The sequence below is a fragment of the Bombus bifarius genome, unplaced genomic scaffold, assembly GCF_011952205.1.
Source record: "Bombus bifarius isolate JDL3187 unplaced genomic scaffold, Bbif_JDL3187 scf7180000008233, whole genome shotgun sequence".
NCBI classification, from domain to species: Eukaryota; Metazoa; Arthropoda; class Insecta; order Hymenoptera; family Apidae; genus Bombus; species Bombus bifarius.
The window spans coordinates 745,255-765,210 of NW_022884528.1; the positions used below are offsets into that span (position 1 = coordinate 745,255).

The 19,956-nt window shown below is 32.6% G+C and overlaps 1 protein-coding gene across 18 annotated transcripts in view; it reads left to right on the forward strand.

Annotated features, from left to right (window-relative positions):
* Positions 1–19,956, forward strand: part of LOC117211452 (serine/threonine-protein kinase mig-15) — an 84,857-nt gene that overhangs the window by 38,023 nt on the left and 26,878 nt on the right. For 15 of the 18 annotated variants that reach the window (XM_033455330.1, XM_033455337.1, XM_033455340.1 and 12 more), the window contains exons 3-10: positions 5,634–5,690; positions 11,371–11,415; positions 11,514–11,796; positions 11,927–12,138; positions 12,249–12,477; positions 12,559–12,819; positions 12,935–13,116; positions 18,292–18,312. In XM_033455330.1, coding sequence (XP_033311221.1) covers positions 5,634–5,690; positions 11,371–11,415; positions 11,514–11,796; positions 11,927–12,138; positions 12,249–12,477; positions 12,559–12,819; positions 12,935–13,116; positions 18,292–18,312 — 1,290 coding nt within the window. The remainder of the gene's footprint in view (positions 1–5,633; positions 5,691–11,370; positions 11,416–11,513; positions 11,797–11,926; positions 12,139–12,248; positions 12,478–12,558; positions 12,820–12,934; positions 13,117–18,291; positions 18,313–19,956) is intronic. The other 3 variants (XM_033455335.1, XM_033455339.1, XM_033455331.1) reach the window with 2 other exon arrangements.

The window sequence follows — 19,956 nt, forward strand, 5'->3', positions numbered from 1 at the left end:
CGTTTATAGAACGGTTATATGGACTAATTGAAGGACAAGAGTACGGATAAGAATTTTCGAATTTTCGGATAACAAGATACTTTACTTTCAAGATACTTTATTGATGTTTATCTTTATATTTGTATTTCAAGAAAGAACATGGAATGCAAAAAATATGGAATTCAACTAATGAAACTAAATATTTGACTAAAGATTTATTGGTTTCAAATTCTTTTAGCTACTTAATCGCTCAACTTCCTTTGCAAATTTAATTCGATAAACTTACATTTCTTTTGTACCTCGTATTATCTGAACCCCATACCTAAAGCCTAAAATACTTCAAAATGTTAGGGAATGTCATCATTGCCGTTATATTCGTGTTCCAATTCATTATTCCAAGCACACATAACAATGGTACCATAGTCAATTATTGAAGAAGTTTCATCACATTGCAACCGTTCTATCACGTCGCGTCAACGTTATCACAATCACTGAATCCTAGTATTGTACTCAATGCAGAAAGAGCTTCTTTTATATCTTTCATTTCTTCTTTATGGTGTCTTCAATGTAGTTTACTAGCTTTTTTCGTGTTCTTTTTAGCGTCGTACATTTAACACCCGCCCAAGTGTACGTCGCCGTATAACAGCAATCCTTTAAAAATTGCTTGCAAAGCTGTATCATCCTTTCATCGGTATTATCGTTGGTAGTCAAAAAATTTTTTCTATAGAAGATCGAATTGTTTACATACGAAACGTGTTCGGATAATCGTGATTTTATTGTATAAACTTTTATTTTCAAACGTGAAAAGGAACGTGTTCGCAGCTGTTAATCCGAACATCTCGTTTGCCATTGAATGGGAAAGAGTTTTTGCACAATTTGCAGAAAATCTCCATGTGCCGTTGTATCTTCTCGCTGAAACTAGAGCTTACCGTGTTCCCCGGTATCAGGAAATTCTAGCAATATACATGTATCTCCCAGTGACATTCCCCTCTTACTTACTGTCACAGTCTGATTATTTTCCTCAAAGTAAGGTTCAATGATACCGAAAGGTGACACTTGACACTCAGTTGTTACTTCGACATTAAATTGAACAAGACTTAGCCTCTTTATAAATCTGAGATGAATTCAATACAGAGAATCCTACGCAACTAGGCCAAACTGTATTTTTAAAACTTGTTCTCTTCGCTCATTCTTCACATTCGTATTCTATGAATACAGAATATTATATATATTATATACAGAATATTATATATATATTTTATTAATTTTTGCCCGTCGGCTACAAGATGATATTGATCTATATAGATTTCTCACACATGCTTTCATTCAACTTCGATATACACCCTATATTAGACTATTACCTATTATTTATTAAAACTTGTTCATTACGATTTAAAATTTGCTAAATCATTTTGATTTGTTAGCAAATGTAGAATATTTACGTTGTCTTCCGTTGCATTTTAAATATTTTCTCATTTTTTCTTCGCCTTCTTTCACACGGATTATTATACGAGCTGCTTTATAATACTTTTGCAATTGTTTCATTGGAAACGCATTTCATTTCGAAAAGAATACATTTACTCCAGGAACCCTTATCTTAAATTTCGCTACTTCCTCTAATGATGTAACGTTCCTTTATGATAAATTTTATAGTTTCTTTTTATCTTAATCTGCTTCGTTTTCTATTCGTCTTTCCTATGCTTCTTATAATCTTCCCTGTTATTGTATAACTTGTATAAATAATCTTTGCAATCTTTTTGTAAGATTTTTCGTTCGATAGATAGATAGATATGTTTCGTATATTTCTATATACAATAATAAATAAATAAACAAACAAACAAACAGACAAATAAATAAATAAATACACACACACACACGCACACGCACGCACACGCACACGCACACACACAATTTTCGTGCTTTATAAGAAATTGCAAATATTTCAAATTTATAGCAACATTATATTTTTCTCCTACTAAGAAACACACAATCGTTATGAATTATTGGATTATAATATATTAAATTTACTTTCGTCTGAGTACAACGCTGAATTTCGAAGTTCGATAGTTCCGTTTTTCTTCGTTAGTTTTATTTGTATAATATTTCTTACCTGCGATTCGTGAAGAATACAAGGTGTTCAAGGATGATTTGTCACGAGCACCGTAGCGTTATGCTACACCTCTGGATCGGTGAAGATCTGCAAAAAAAAAAGTAGCCGCAAAATTGACTTGGTCCTTGAAGTTCCAGGCAACATTTTTTTTTCATTGCATTGTATCCTACTCATCGCGAGGATAAAAAGTGTCAGAGGAACCGTGTAATTTGCAACTCCTTCGTTCTCTTGGAAAAGAAGGTTAGTTCCGAACTAAAAAAAAGTTCCATTGCTATTCCAACTCGCTTTATTTTTAAATTTTCCTGCATCTTGCAGTCAGATGCAGGAAAAATACTTTTTATAGTCTAATGTCGCTGGTAAATACCTCAGAGTCACCATTATATATCCCATGTCCTCCTGCTTTTCTTTCTTTCTTTCCTTCTTGCTGTTTAAGCAGCGCCGGACTCGCATATCTACATTCCATGCATGTTCCTACCGAAGAGTACGCATTGACTTTAGACGATGATAAAAGTGGTGAATCAGTCGATGATGGTGCTCCACCTATCTCACACTAGTCGACCGATACACCAGTTTTTGAATGAAATATTTAGATTGTGTGTCGTCTTCTAACTGCTGTCTTTTATTTTTTTTTACGGAAGAAAAAGAATTTAAAAAAATTGTTCAAAGGTAAACTATTTCACATCTGCGTTCCTGACTGATTAACGCCTTGTTCTTTTATGATGTATGAATTTCGTATAATATAGCATATGTAATAATTATGTCGATAAACGGATCTATTTGTACTTCGTCAAGTCAAACATCGAAATTTAAAAAAGTTTCACAAAGTTATTCCACATTTACAAGCTTGACGCTCGCAGTAGTCCGCAGTTATTTTATATATTTACTGATCGTGAGATATACAGTTGGGGTAATGAAAGTTCCCAGATAGATTTTCCGATATGTAAACAATTTTTAACTAATAGATACCGTTTTTAACTAATAGATAGATAATTAAATAATAGATATTATGACCGCGTGACAAATGAAGCAAACTTTCGTGACAAATAAAGATCGTTTATTGTTTTGTGACAGACATTGTTTTTTATTTATTTGTTTTCGTCATCGCGTTTGTACAAATGACATGACGACAAAATATTACCAAAGATCTACACTAAAATACATAAATCTATTTACATTATGAAATGTGTACAGAATTTTCTTATAAAGCAGTCGGAGATCGTAAATAATTTGAAAAAGTCTGCGATAGCTACGAAGCAATAAGCAATCTTCATCTATAATATTTTTTTAAATATTATTTTACACTTTTAGCTGGAATATCCGAAATCCAATATTGAAACTTGTTTCAGATATCCCAGTTAAAACATCAAGCGAAAATTTTCCCACGCAACTGTATGTGCTATTCGCTCTTCGCGCAACGATGAATTGCGGTTTTCGCGATAACCATCACGCGATTGTATCGCTTGACAGATTTCTTAGATTACGTGCAGGTTTGCATAACCATTTGTACGTTTGCTTTTCTTATTGAACCGTGGGATTTTTCACATTGTTTACTGTTCCCTCGTTCGTAAATTTATTTCCTAATTTACCGATAATTATATGTATTACATCTCCTTTGAATTCCTATCATATCGAACAATGTAGAATGGTCTCACGAACTACAGATGCACCCACGAAAAATTAATTCAATCGTTTTCGAAATTCTTAAGAGAAATAGCTATTTGAAAAACACGCAAGATATTGCGCTCTGCTATATTTTAGTGAATAATACGTGACATAGTAAGCATCTATGCACCATGACGTATTACTTTGGCGAAACTCCAATATTTTGGGATATGGTTCGAAGCAAGTACAGTTGCTCACGAAACTACTCGAACGATTACCATAGAAAATTTGTACAACGTAAGCAGAAAGATATTCGGCTGCTTGTCGGACGGATGTTTTTTTCGATTAAGTTAGCCAGGCCTTCGACGAATACTTCCTTCCAAACTTCTGCAGTCGGAAATAGCTATCGCCTGTGATAAATATATTATGTTCGTTATACAACATTTTTTGAAATTTCATTAACACTGTTCTGAGACGCGATTATCGCAATCGTACGGGTAAGATATAAAGTCAGTCCGAAAATGTATTAAAAATGATTAGACATTTATTACAGATCATCCACTTAGTAAGAAATTAGTATACAGTATAAATGGTGGTCTTAAACGTATAATTAATGCTAAAATCGGTCTCACTAAATGTTCTTACATATTAATATAGCAAATGATCGGTTTAAAATACTTGGGTGATCTTTGTGGTGTGTATGCTTGAGTTAAATATCTTGTATCTGTTATACACATATTCAAAGTCGTTTCAAAGTTTATCAATATATTCATGACAGTCGTGTGTCATTAAATTGCTGAAATGCTAATGAAATTTCAAGATATTCCCTACATTCGACATGATATAGCGATGAAAAGTTTCTGTAAGTGTTCAAATACTTTCGCAAGCCTCTGTATCTTTAGTTAGATGTTAATTACCGGGCTATAAAGAAGATATAACGCCGAAGCTTGGAATTTGGAACATCGATGGATATGTAAAAAAAAAAGAAGAGAAAGAAAAAGAAAAAAAATAATTGAGGAAATGGTCGATTTGGCGAAGAACGTTCGTGAAAAAAACAAACTATTCAAGTATTGTAAGAAATATTTACCTGTTGTAAGGTGCCTGAATTTTTTATGAGTTTAGATTTACAAACTTTTCTGACTTTGTGTTAAACAAAGTTCAGACCGGCTTTTGACTATATCACATCCTTGATTCATCGATGATATTTCAAAAACTATTCGCGTGAATTAAGGTGCAGGTAATAATCACCTTATTCGTTATATATATCGTGTTATCACTTTCTAATCACGGAGATTAGATCCTTCTTGAGCTCTCCTTGTAAGTCTTGAATTAGCCACGCTGGTCCACGACTGTCGCGTAACCAATTACCTGGTAAATTAATACTGAAACGACTGTTTCAGGATAGAGTTTTGAGTCCTGAAGGTGCCGCGACGGTTTAATTTATTATGTAGGATGAACTTTATGCTACCGAAACGATGTCCTGGATAATTCAATTTGGCGAGACGATGCTTTTTGAAGGTCGATTTCTCCATTACACGAATATCAAGTCGATTTTCTAATAACAAACGATAGAACTCTGTCAGAATTTTGAACGATTCTTGAAGGACGAAACGACTGTTTTATCGTTCGATGTGATTTAGTTGACGATTGGACTGATTCTTTCGACAATTGAAATGATTCTTTCTCGTGATGATCGGAGCGATTCTTGTAATAATTGAAAAGATTCTGCCTGATGATTCGCGCGATTTTTACTTGCCATTATATTAAAATGATTAAACTATTAATTATTAAAATTAAGTAATATCAATTTATTTTAGTCATTTAAGTAAAGAAAAAGCAGATATTAATTTTGTATCTTTTGTTGACTGGCAGTGTATTTTTGATTATTTAACATTAGTTTTATTTAAATACAATACTAATAACTTGATTTTTTATTTTGCAGGGCCGACATACCAAAACTGGACAATTGGCAGCCATCAAAGTTATGGACGTTACAGAAGTAAGTAACTGTCTTTAAAACATACTATTTTTGTCTCATAACAATGCTTCCCTTTACGAGACACACGATAGTCTACTATAGCACGATTTAACACAAATAATATAAAACACTAAATAAGAAACTAGTTAACATTCTTCTAACATGACCAAACTTTAACCTTCTATACTTCTACTTTTCTTCTCGGATCGTCTGTTTTTCTTTTATTTTCCTCTACTTTCCGATTTTCAGTACCCATTTCATTCCTTTGCTTTCTTCCGCTATAATTTCTTCTTTCGTTATATTCATCGCTTCAGACTTTTTACATTTCCTCCATATATGTTGCCATGATTCTTTTTTCTCCTCGCATAATCTACACATTTTTCGATTCACTTCCACCCAGTATCTACTTCCTTCCCATTCATTTCCACGTCTAAAATCTCGCTATTGTTTTCAGCTTTGTGACTTTTCCCTTCTCTTCTCGCTATTTTGCTCCACCTTTGTTTTCCACTTGTTGTATTGTTTCAACGATCTTGATCTCTCTATTTTCTTCCTCATTTCCTCTATCTTTTTCTTTCCGTATTTCCTTATTCACTTTTCTATGACGTTAATACCAACGGTCGTCCTTTGCTTCGCCCATTGATCAGCTTCTTCTTGCTCATAGAATTCCTGCATTTTTCCCTCCATTTCGTTTTCCCCTATTCCTGGCTGTTTATTTCTCCTCTACATTCTTTCGGTATTTCATTTTTCGTGGTCGTTTTCATTTTCTCCCAGAATTCTAGAGGTCTGCCTCCAGTTTCTTCATTTATTTGCTCTATTTTGGCCTCCTCTTTGACTATATACCCCGGTGTGCATCTAAAATGTTATAATAATAATAATAATAATAATAATTACAATCGTAACGATTTTATTGTTATGATAACAATAATTATATTAAAAATGAAAAAGAATGTCTAATGATATTTCCTATGTTGTCCATAGTATCCGTACGCTTACACAAAACTTTTACGCCGCGTTTTATAGAAGAAACATTTTAATGTTTCATTAGCGTTATAATGAAATACGCGACTCTCATGATTATATTGGTAAAATTTGAAGCCAATCTGAAAATATATATACAAGTTGCAAGATACCTACCGTAAACTCATAGTTAGTAAAAAATTAATGTACGATATGAATAGTGACTTTAAGTATATAAAGCGTTCAAGATGATCTATGAAGATAAGCGTCGTTGAATATTGCGATTTATTAATATTGCGAATAATTGCCTGTTTAAGTAGCTTTTTGATTTGTGTAAAATATTTTGCAACTTTTTGTATACATTTTCAGAATTGCTTAGAATTTTGCCAATGTAACCATGATAGTTGCGCGTCATTTTAGTGCTAATGAAATTTCAAAATGTTTCGCATAACAGGTACTGTGATTATAAAATATATGCACGCGAACGAATACTTTCGGCAGCCACCGATTTAACTATAAAATTTCCCACTGTTAACTACGTGTATCGGTAACTAGCAACAGTCTCTCAGTGACTAAATTCTTCGACGTGTATAGTTCACAAGAATGCATACACGACAAATGCATTCTTTACAAATTTTCCGAGGAGAAGAATGCACGAATATTGCGAAACAGTTTGGAATAAAACTTCGTACAACAATAACAAGACGCATCTCTCAAATATTTTTGAGAAATTCAGCTCCAGGGCTAGCTTTGATCTCCACTTATCGAACTGTCTGAATATCTTAAAACAAGGAACATCCATTTCAATTTTAATCAGACAACCTAATTAGACAAGGGGAAGCGATTAAGAAACGTGCGGTTAAAATAAGGGATCGAGTGAGATAGTAGAAGTTATCGTTCAAATAAAAATTTATTCCAATAAACAACACTAACGTAACTTGAGCATTGATGGCGTGTTTAGATTTGTTACATTGTCTTATTGTCTCGTGTTTAGATCAGGCTGTACACGATTACTGTAGCTTATATGCTTTGATAATTACTGTTAATTCTCAAGTTAAGAAAGACTAGGCGCGTTAAAAAAACCACTGTTAAAGTTATGAATATAATAAATATAAACCAGGAGAGACTAATTTAAGAATAAAATGAAAGATATTAAAGTTATATTTTCGTCAGAAAAATAACATTTTTTTTATAAGAAATTCGTTTTTAAAAGTTATTTTTTAAATTGTAAGTATCTAGTTTAAATGATTGTATTAAACTGATGTCTGCTGTTTCTAGACTCGGGGGAAAGTATTTCTAAAAAATTGCATCATTGATTAGGTATATCTTACCAGACCATTTGTAAAACTCGGGCGCTATGGTATAATACAGAATGATTATGCTGGTAGGTCTTAAGGCTATTTTTATTTTTTTAAGCAATAGTAAGGTAATAATATAATAAAATAAGGTAATTTTTTTTTAGCAATTTTTAAAAAATTATGTTCTCGTTTAATTACAATACCATGAAGTTCATAATATAGATTGTTCAATTCGTATTGACTTTAACTATCGTTCCACGATGATAAAAATATCTATCCTCATTAAGTAGAATTCAGTAACCTTGAAATTCCAGGAAAAAAATTTTCCTCTGAAACTTCTGCTTATCATAAAAGATAAGCGAGATATTTAAAACGCCGAAGTTACGCGGGAAAAGTTGTACGTATAGTCAACCACATAAGTATCCATTAGGATGCTCATCAAATTTTCTTTCAAAAACATTTCTTTTTTTTACCGTAATTTCTAAAAATACGACACTTGGTGAGAAAATGATATCTGGGAAACTTCCAGAGTGATCGAGTAAAAGGAGCCTGTGCCGCATTTATTTAAAGTTTTGCAATTTTTGTAATTTCACGTTAATTCCGGATTACTCCTTAATTACTCTTGTCGTTTAATTCTAGAAACATGGTACGCAACGAATATAAAGAAAACTGTCAAGGCCGTAGCTGTAGATATCTATCTAAGAATTACGATGTAGGTTTGTGTACTGATAGATTTTTTAAAACTTATCATATATATTATGATCATTAAATGCGTTATACATGAAGTACATTTTATTGTTATCATTCGTGCGATAAGCGAATATCGTACCGAATACAACTTGTAATGCTCTGTCAAAACGCATTGTAGATAAAGTGTTAATTGAATTGTATTTGTATAAAGGAACTCTAACATCCTATCAATATCATGATTTGTTGAGTGAATTGTATCCACGATTGATAAAAAATTAAAGATAATTTAACACGTATTTTTGTTTAGGATAGTTAATTAATTTCTTAATAAATTGAATATCTAATAAATTAATCTAATTGTATAATCTAAATAAATTAATTAATTGATAAATTTAAAAAATAAATACAATTGCGTAACTATATATATGCTTAATCTTATTGATTATTAAATGTTTGCTTAGTATGGCTTCCGGCTTACATCATATTTACAATGTTTACTATATATGACACATCGGTCTTCTTCGGGTTTACGTAGTTGACAGTTTAGTCATCGAATAATATTAGGTTGTCCGAGAAGTTTCTTTCGTTTCATAAGGTGATAATAGATGAACAACAATTTCTGTTTTATATTATTTTATTGAATTAAGTATGATCCATTTCGTTCTGTTTCTATTACTATGTTCGTGCATAATTCAATAAACTAATAAAAAACAAAAAGCATTGTGCGTCTATAAAACGAAAGAAACATTTCGGACAACTTAATATCTCATGACTAACTCTTTCGCTACGAACAGCGCCTATAGACGCTCAGTCGGAGTATCTTTCTCCGAGCATCGTGCGATCCGCGCGACTGATCTGTCACACCGACTGCTCAGAGAGCAATTCGCTTCTGAGCGCTGCGCAGCGAAAAGGCTAGACTGCAAGTTTTGATGCATTCATGCGAAATTTGAAAATGTAAAACTACAGAAATCATACGCATCATACGAAAAATATATAAAATATCCAAAGTACAGTGCTTTCGATAACGCTGTGCGAGTAAAATAATTTTACTATTTCAATCATATTCTGACAAATATAAATTTGCATAAAGATCTACAGTCCAGTGGTGACATTAGAATTTTTCTCTCTGTTTTTAAATAACTTTTAATTAATCAAATAAATCATCTAATGAAATGATACGATGATATAAACATTCAGCTAGTTCTTTAATGCGCTAAGACACATATTTTAAAAATGTAACGCTATTTATTCGCTTCTACCTTTATTAAGAAATAAAGCAGCGAAATAAAAATAAGACAATATATTAGAAAAATTACGAACACCTGTTGTATCTATATAAAATCATAAAAATAATAAGTAACATAATATTGTATCGATATAGTAACTATAAATAATATCATGTTATCTTCTTAGCGTTGAAAAAATTAATGGTTTGCAATCTCTAATATATACATAAATACATTCATGATAATTGTATTAATATGTAAGTATAAATAATTTTCTTACAGAATGCGTTTTTAGTTTCTTTGATAGGCTAGAAAGAAATACACAAAATTCGGTTAGTATATGTAGGCTTTCGTGATTGACGATGTGCGACTCCTACTTTAGTGTCACAATTAATTTCAATAATTTCCTGCAAACTATAGAACACTTTTTCCACATTATACTTAATTGCTTATAAAATTGTGACGCGATTTGAATATAATTTTTAATATTGAATTGAAATAACATTAAATGATAGAAACACGTTTCTCAATTAAACAATATAATTACAAGTAATACACGTATGTATTTTCAAACGAAATTTTCAAACGACGTCCTTCCCACGTATTTGCAAGCGAAGAATTACATTATATCTATTTTTGGAATACTTGTTTGGTCAGCATTCTATGTACTTTGTAAAATGTTCAATCAACAAATGAATATATTATTTTTATTTATACCGTTAAACTTACTTATCTTCCAGACAATAATCAATAGTATTCAACTTAGAGGTATTTCTCATAATATCTTGATAGCCATCAATGTTCCAACAAACAGTTCAGAGGATCTCGTTTTAGTCAGAAGATATTCGTTTATAACGTTCGTAACTTTCTTAACACTTTACCGACTGATAGCCGAATCGGCTTTTTGTCGCCGACGCTTACCGATCGATAGCCGAATCGGCTTTTTGTCGCCGACGCTTACCGACCGATAGCCGAATCGGCTTTTTGTTACCGACGCTTACCGACCGATAGCCTATTAATCGGCTTTTTGTCCTCGACAATCTTTTTCATTATTTGAGCAGTAATTTGTTATTACTAGTACTAAGGTACCTTGCTCAGTTGTGTCCGTTGCGTTGCTTTGTAAGCTCCCACAGTTTTATGCCAATTTGAAAAACTTACCGTTCGCGATGAACGAAAAGAATGGTATTGTAGAGTCTAAACCGAAACAGAGCCGGCGCCAGGGAGAATCTGCGCCTGAGCTGCCGGTCGGACGTGCGCATGCTGTTGAACCGCTAGCGGTCAGTAAAGTGTTAACATAAATATTGCCGAGCATAACAATATAAGTAGAAGTATTCTTATACTGTATCTTATATTATATTTGAAGAGTTTTTTCATATCGAAATAATTATTTAAAATGAGTCAACTATCAACTATCAAGTATCGAGAAGACGTCTCGAAGATATGTGATAACTATGGTTCTCAGATATCATGAAAATTAATTGCAAATTATACGTGTTACAAGTAAGTAATTTCCGTTATTATCTGTTTCAGGACGAAGAGGAAGAAATCAAATTAGAAATAAATGTATTAAAAAGGGTGAGTATACCAGTGTCGTAAAAAATATGAATATTTCCTTGCAAAATGGATTCAAAGAGGACGAGATCACATTATTTGCCTTCTGTCGCGTGTTGCAGTATTCGAATCACAGAAATATAGCAACGTATTACGGTGCCTTCGTGAAGAAGTCATCACCTGGAAAGGATGATCAATTGTGGTTGGTTATGGAGTACTGTGGAGCTGGCTCCGTTACAGACCTTGTCAAGTCAACTAAAGGTCAGAGTTTAAAGGAGGAATGGATTGCTTATATATCACGGGAAATATTGAGAGGGCTTAGTTATCTTCACAGCAATAAGGTTATACACAGGGACATCAAAGGACAAAATGTTTTGTTAACCGATAATGCTGAAGTTAAGCTTGGTATGTTCCTCGACCATCTATATCTTAACTAAAGTATATAGTACTTGGACGATATTTCAACTCTATACAGCGTCGTTCGTTGCTAAATCGTTTGAATGATTAAGTAACCGTTTATCCCGTTATGCCGTAGTTGATTTTGGCGTTAGCGCACAATTAGATCGGACAATAGGTAGAAGAAATACATTTATTGGAACGCCATATTGGATGGCTCCAGAAGTAATAGCCTGTGATGAAAATCCTGATGCTACATACGATAACAGAAGCGATCTTTGGTCATTGGGAATTACTGCTTTAGAAATGGCCGAATCACAACCTCCGCTTTGTGATCTTCATCCGATGCGAGTAAGTATTTCTAACGGCTGTGAATCTCCTTCACTGTTCTTCTACATTACTACTCTGTTTTAAAAAGGGTGAAATTTAATTTTATTGATTATGCTTAATTCACACAAAAGGCTTTATTTCTGATCCCACGTAATCCACCACCAAGACTCAAATCGAAAAAGTGGGCGAAGAAATTCCACGGTTTTATTGAAACGGTTTTAGTAAAGGATTATCATCAACGGCCGTATACAGAGCAGCTCCTTAAGCATCCGTTTATTCGGGACCAACCAACCGAGAGACAAGTTAGGATACAACTTAAAGATCATATTGACCGCTGTAAAAAGCGTAAACAGGAGAAAGGTATGAAAGACACGCCGAAGCGATTCGTCAACGATAATTTGCTTAATCGCTCTAACCCGTTATCTGTAATTTGTCACACAGAAAGAGACGATTACCGATATAGCGGTAGTGAAAATGAAGAAGACGAACCGGCATTAGCTGGTGAAGCGTCATCCATTGTTCAAGCACCTGGTGGTGATACTTTGCGTAGAAATTTCCAACAAATTCAGGAAGGTAGGACTCTAACCCAAGAAGTAAATCCACAACCACCCGCTGCTAAAGAAAAACCGAGTAGCAGAACTCAAAGAGATATACCAGAACCAGGGCCACCTGCACGTCCTGCTATACCACACAGATTAATCGGTGCGTTTGATAGTATACCGCTAATTATCTTCTACGTTTTTATGTAAAATTTCTATCCATTGTCACACCGAATGAACTTTTTTAAATGTTACGTAATTACTTTTGCACTGTATAGTAGTTCCAGACCCCCAACCACCATCTCGGCCATTACCTCCAACACCCAGAGATGATCCACGGCAACCTCATAAGGTTTCAACACCGCCATCCAATCATCAACCTTTAATTGGCGGGGCTGGTAGTGGAGGTTCTGGTGGGCAAGCTGCATCGCAAAGAAACAGTCATGTGTTTAAGCCTATGGTAAGTCTTTTCAATTTTTTGTTTTCGCAATTATCTTTTCTTGTATCTTATAACTTCTCCTCCGACACTTATTTTATGTCAATAACAAAATAATAAATAAACTGAGTTATTTAACATTGGTATCTTATACGTCTGACCGATTATGTCAGGTTTATTTAGATTTAGATTCGAAGAGGAAAAGTATTGATAATAATATCGATCAGGGCACAGCTCACCGATTTCGATGATTTTCAAATGCGTTACCAACGTCGATATTCTGAGCAATTTCACTTGTACGTTATGCGTATAACCGCCGCCCAGTTGTAATTTCCGGAACGTTCATAAAGATATTTTGCCCTGATCGTTATAATTACTAAGATATTCATTATAAAAAGACGAATATCACGGCAAAGAGATTTTTCCACGCGATTAATATTTTCCAATATTTGCAAGATTTTTGGCGTTTCTTGTTTGATATATGTATATGTATATGTGTTAGTAATAATCCATAGTGAAAAGAATCTACATAGGCAGGTACATGGAAGTATCCAAACGCTTACCTTTGCAACTTTCGACAAGTCACATACATATGTGGGGCAGTCCTCCTTTGGCAACCGAAACAAACATGAACGTTGATATGCAAGTTATAAACAATTGAATTTCGGGTTAGAAATCTCTGTACACAGGCAATTCGCAACGTTAACACGCACGCGCGCACACACGCACGCACTTGTACTTATATTTTATAGAACAGAAATTTTTTAATGTACTCTCAACTTTCTTTTTGTTCAACGACGTTTTACAAGTTGTAACAGATTTTGTTATATTCGGCATTGTAAGTTAATACGACATATTATTTAAAATCGCAAATGAATCGTTTCTTGGGACTGAGATTAAATAGGAGATTTTCGATTAAACGCAGTGAACGTATTTTCCAAATTCATATATTTCCTATCACTTCCGAGGTTTCTCCAAGGAAAACGATATCAACAATCATCGTGTATGACTCAATTTGAATTACATTGGAAATTGTGCAAGTTTCAATACCAACGAACTTTTATCTCTGTTTCACTTATGCTTAATGTTTCTTACTTTGAGAGCAACGAATCGAAACAACGGAAACATCATGTTCACACTTCAATCACGCATTCATACTGTATATGTATATTCACCAAAAATGTACTGTTATAATTGTCCTCTCCGTGACATAGATGACGTATAAATGTCCACATAGTACTGCAAGGATAAAAATCAGAATAAAATTATTTTATAAACATATGAATGCATGCTAGTACTAAATAATTTTAGTTTCAGTCGCAATTTATCAACCGAAGGAAAAATATCGTGTTATCATCGATGCGTTCGCGTTTTATGTTCGTGTTAAATATCGATATCTTACTGACAGTCCTTTTTTCCCCCTCGGATACTTGAATTTCTGGGACACTTATCTGGACGAGGCCGGGTCTTAAAAGTGAGAAATATGAGCTATGAGTAAGATAAAGAGAAATGTTCGTCAACTGATTCACTGATACTAGCATATACCTAAAATAAAATTATTTATCTTTTTCCTTTTTGATACACGTGCATGCTTGTATTTACCAGAAATTCTAGCAATAAATGTAAAAATTTCAGTATCGTTAGCTTCCATATCGTAAAAATGGAGAAAACAAATTTTTCGGATTTTCTTCTATATACGATCATTATTACTCGACATTTATCATGTATCACGTTACAGGAAAAACACAAATAACAAAAGTTATAATCAACAACGATATAAATATATGTATGATTCAGCTATTTAGGTAGTGCTTTGCGAAAAGTTTTGTCAGTAGAGTATCAACATTTTTTTGCAATTAATAATTTCAATTAGGTGTAGTTTCTTTATAGTATTTTCGATCGAATAAAAGCTCGATCCTTAACATCTAAGATATTTTACATCCTTAATACCTCGATATCATCGATGATATTTTATCGCAATAAAAATACAAAAAAAAAAAAAAAAATAAATAAATAGAAAGCTTGATCGCAACCATGGTTTATAAACCATGCAACCATCTCACTTTGTCAATGCAGTTTCGATAACATTGCTGTATACTCACAGTACATCATTAGGTACGTAATTTAAATCGTCTATATCTTTAAGCGTATCAAGTAATTACATCTGACATTCTATACATATCGTTAAGAATCTTTATCCTTATTTTATAAAAACTCGTTAAATTCAAAATTTTCTCTTATTGACATCAATTGAGTTTATTGCTCGTTATATCTGATGCGAAGATTCATCGTAAATATTGTTTATACGCATTCAAAAATACTTTCGTGACTCGCTATGGATCTGTGGTTATAATAAATTTACTCTAAACAAATGTAGATATGTAATGGTGAATTTTCCAATTTTACGGATATGATTTAGAATCTACGTACTTCTCTTGCATTTCCTTCTGTAGATGTGTCATTGTTTTAAATACTTTTGTCCGACGTACATGTTTGATTGCGTTAAAAGTTGCAAATGTAAGTTCGAATATTTTCATGTGGCTTTGTGTCTGTTGACTGGATAATAAATTTGTTGCGTTCTAAACATGGAAACATCGTTTCCATAAAATAGATTACTTTTCAGAAAGATCGCTTGATCTGTTCAAAATTGTTTTATTTCGATAATACAACAATAAAAACATTGCTTTGTTTATCAGAGAAAAATACAGACGACCTTAAAACATTGGAAAATATGATCACGCGACAAAAATTTGTTTGTCATAATATTTTTTCTTTTATAGCAAATATCTTTTCCTTGGACATTTTCTGGTATCATTAAAACTGATGAAGAAATGCCAAGTTCTAACGTTAGATGACTCAGCATACACATGTTATATATAGATAGATATAGTCTACAAACTACTCCAATTTATAAAGATTGTAGAAAAGCACATGCTATTTTTATCCTACTTTGCTTTCTTGCTGCCTTTCATCAACTTAATGTATTTTATGTATCATATATTTTGTTACGTATATATATACAGTTTGTTCAATTTAAATGGAAACGGTTAAATATCTCGCAGAGTGTGCAAGATACAGGAACGTACGTTCTAAACAACAGCTGTAAAATATCAGACGTTTAATCTTGCAAAGACCTCGAAAATTCTTGAGAATAGCATGATTAATATTTCAAATGGAAACCAGTATTCAAGCATATTTTCGAGATGGTAACGTTCAAAGGTAATACGTGGCTGATTATGTAATATCATTGTAACATTAATAACACATACGTGATAATAAATCGGAAATAAAATATAAGAGTTTTTTAAAATAGGGCTTCATTTCTGAGAAAATAATCGTTCCAATTTCGAAAATCTGGTAGATATTCGTGTATTTAACTTCGATAAGTCAAAATCGATAATTCTGATTCGATTGATTCTTCATATTGATAACAAATCAGTAAGATGATAAGTAAGAACGAGATTAGGTATAACATGTATGCTCAGGAATAAATTTACGTACATGCAAGTGTTATTATTGGACTACGGATGTTATGTGTTTATGAAAAATTTACAGAACATGTACACATAACGTAAAAAATATATGCTTAATATCCGAAATATAGCACACGTTATAATATCTAGTAGATGAAAAAAGTCTCTATTCAAGTTGACATTTTTTTAATTGCAATGATAAAGATATAAATTTGCATAAATACCCTCACTCTAATTATGATGTTTGAAAAGTCAAATCTCGTATAAGTAATACTTGAACTTCGAGAGATTAGAAATTACGTACATGCAACAGATATGCTCATATTTGAATTTTATTCGAATTCTGTATGAAAGTAAAAAGTTATCGCAAGCTTCTGTTAAATTATTTATGAAAGGGTATTTTGAACCTAATCGTCAAGTTTCGATTATATTTGGAACTATGTACTTATTTACTATTAGATTTGAGTTTACAAAAATGTATTCCTTTTCTCTCCGTTTTCTTTACCAAAGTAGTTACGAGATGCTTGAAACTTTCCAGGAAGGCTCGATTCTGTTTGCGATGCTCTTAATACCACCTCTAATAATAAATAGTTAAATGTGTTGTAAATATAAACAGTTATGTGAAAACAGTTATATGCTAATCAACTCATTGCGCCGTAGTTTTTATTATTACGCGGCAGAATTACGTCCTGTTCGATAGTATCCACATCTTATATGCAATACTTTTCAAGACATAAGCTACGCCATCGTTCACAAGTATCTGGACGTTTTGGTCGATTTGTACTAACGGTACGTGAATTTTACCAAATTGTATAAATTAACGATGAATTAATATCGTCAGAATCGTCAGAAATTTATATCGGGTATTAAAAAATAAAACGACGATTTATTTCACTGTATATACTAATATATACATTTTTATATATACATTAGGTGGTAATGACAAAATCCGCAATAACTTAATTGCCTACCCAGTATAACGTACTATTATACGTAACTAGAGTGATTACGAAGAATCAATTTATCGGAATTTGATGAAAGCTTGTTGTAGCTTATTGAAAGTAAGCAAGCGTCGGTATACTTTTGAGCGATAATGTACAAAGTCCGGACGAGCAACCTTGCGATCTACAATGTCAAGTAATATTAACGCCGACAGCGTACAACGTTTAAAAACTAATATCTTGGGAACAGTCTGTACAAAAGATACGGATGGTTATTATTTTGAAAATACTTGTGAAAGGTATGATAGTATGCAATAAAAGATATTGGTTTCTCTCGGAACATTTGATTGTGATTTTCCTCAGAACTTTCATGGCCATCTATAACTTTTGCCTGAAATACTCTTCCGCATCTTCCATATCATTTGAGATATTTAATTGGTTTCCATCTAAATCAGACTATATTGTATATATATATATATATATATATCTTTATATCTTTCTTTTGCTACATACTCATAAACAGATACATATTTTAATCAGTAGCACGTAGACTTTCCTTCTATTTTGCTATTAAGTCGTTGGCGTGCACGCAAATATAATTGCACAATTATTTCCTAGGGCGCGTATACTTGATTGCATTCATGAACGCGACACGTGCACACACATGTTACACGCCTATAAATGCGCACATAGATATATCCACATAAACACATGCGCGCGCTTCTTACACGCAGATTTGAAATTATTCGGTTTTTGTTTTTTTTCCATGTTCACACGTACCGTAGCTGCCTCCAAGGAAGCCAGAGGTAAGAACACGTACACTTATTTTCCTCTTTACATTCCCATTTTTACATTTATACATACAGTTACACGTATTCTTATCTCTACGCGTAACATTTTTAATTGTTTATACATGCAGTCTATAAAACAGGTTACACGCGCTATGACGTAGTCTTGGTATTACTATATAATTTGCTTGGTTTATTTTTATACATACGAAGTTTCAACAACACTTCTGAATTTTATCTTTAGCAAATGTGTACTATTTACCGCTATCGTGCTTAGTCCCCATTACTTAGACGATATAACGTTCTTGAATGCTTCAGACAAGCTCCCTGAATGTATGCTTTCACGGAGATCGATTACACACTGCTTAAACGCATTAAGTGCAATTCATGGTTGTGTTTGTAATTGTTGATATTTTAAGAAATATATCTTTAACATTTTTATCAACGTACGAGATATTTCATTAAACCGACATTAAAACTATATACAATTTGCTATTATTATGGACACATATCGGAACAAGAACTAACAATTACGATTGAGACTATCTTATCCCTGTTGGCATTCTTTCTTTTTCATATGTATATGTGTTGTGTTCCGGCGAAGAAAAACAAATTCAGAAGTAACATAATAATTATTTAATGTCACCATTTAATGTACTACTGTCATAATGTTAGTTATCAGGGAAACGAACAAGTTTATCATTGCCATTTTCGGTTTATGTTATAATTTAACTTAATCATGGTTTGATAATAATTGAACGCTGTTAAAGAAAGAAGTAACAAATTATCACAATTTTATTGTTTTTTATTCCTCGCGATAGATACGTTGCATTAATTATTTTTTCATTTGCGTTCTTTAAGTACGTTCTTAACATAATAGACCGATAAAAGTGTAAGATAAATTAGTATGATTTATAAACACTTTTGGAAAGTTTTCTCATATAGGTAACTATAAGTATTGAAGAAGATAATCAATGGGAGGTCAGATAAAGTTATCTGTAAAGTATGGTCATAAACTTCGATTATTTATACACAATTTTGCCACACGTAAACGATCTACTTATCTATTTTCCTTAATTTAGATTTGTAACAGACAAGACCAATAATATACATATTGTTGTTTGTAGCTGTGTTTCTTTTAAAGAGAATTTTACTAGAAAAAAGCGTTATCTATTTCTAATTGATTCCGTACTTATTTAAAAAAAAGGGAAAAAATAGAACAAGGTTGAAATAGTACAGCTTTCGATGCAAGTCTAGAATTTTTTTCGATGAAGTATTCTCGTAATTGATTTTCTACCGATATCATGTTTTTGCTCAAATTATCGTCTATTCATATTCGATTCACGAGGTACTATAGCTATAATGCAAATTATATTTTTTTAGCGTGTTTGTGTCCTTTGATCGTCTACGCTACTGTGTTTAATTTAAAACAGTTTAATTTGTTTTACGTGTGCACAACAAAATGCGTAAAATGTAACTCGAATGTGAGTTAGGATTATCCATCATTGTATTAACGTATCATTTATAACATATTGGTTTTTTCTTTTTATTAAAAATAAGGGTCATATCAGTAGTTTCTTATACAGTATAATAATATAATCGTTTTCTAATTTTCATTAAAGATACCGGAGAAGGAACAATCCATTCATTTTCATGATCCAC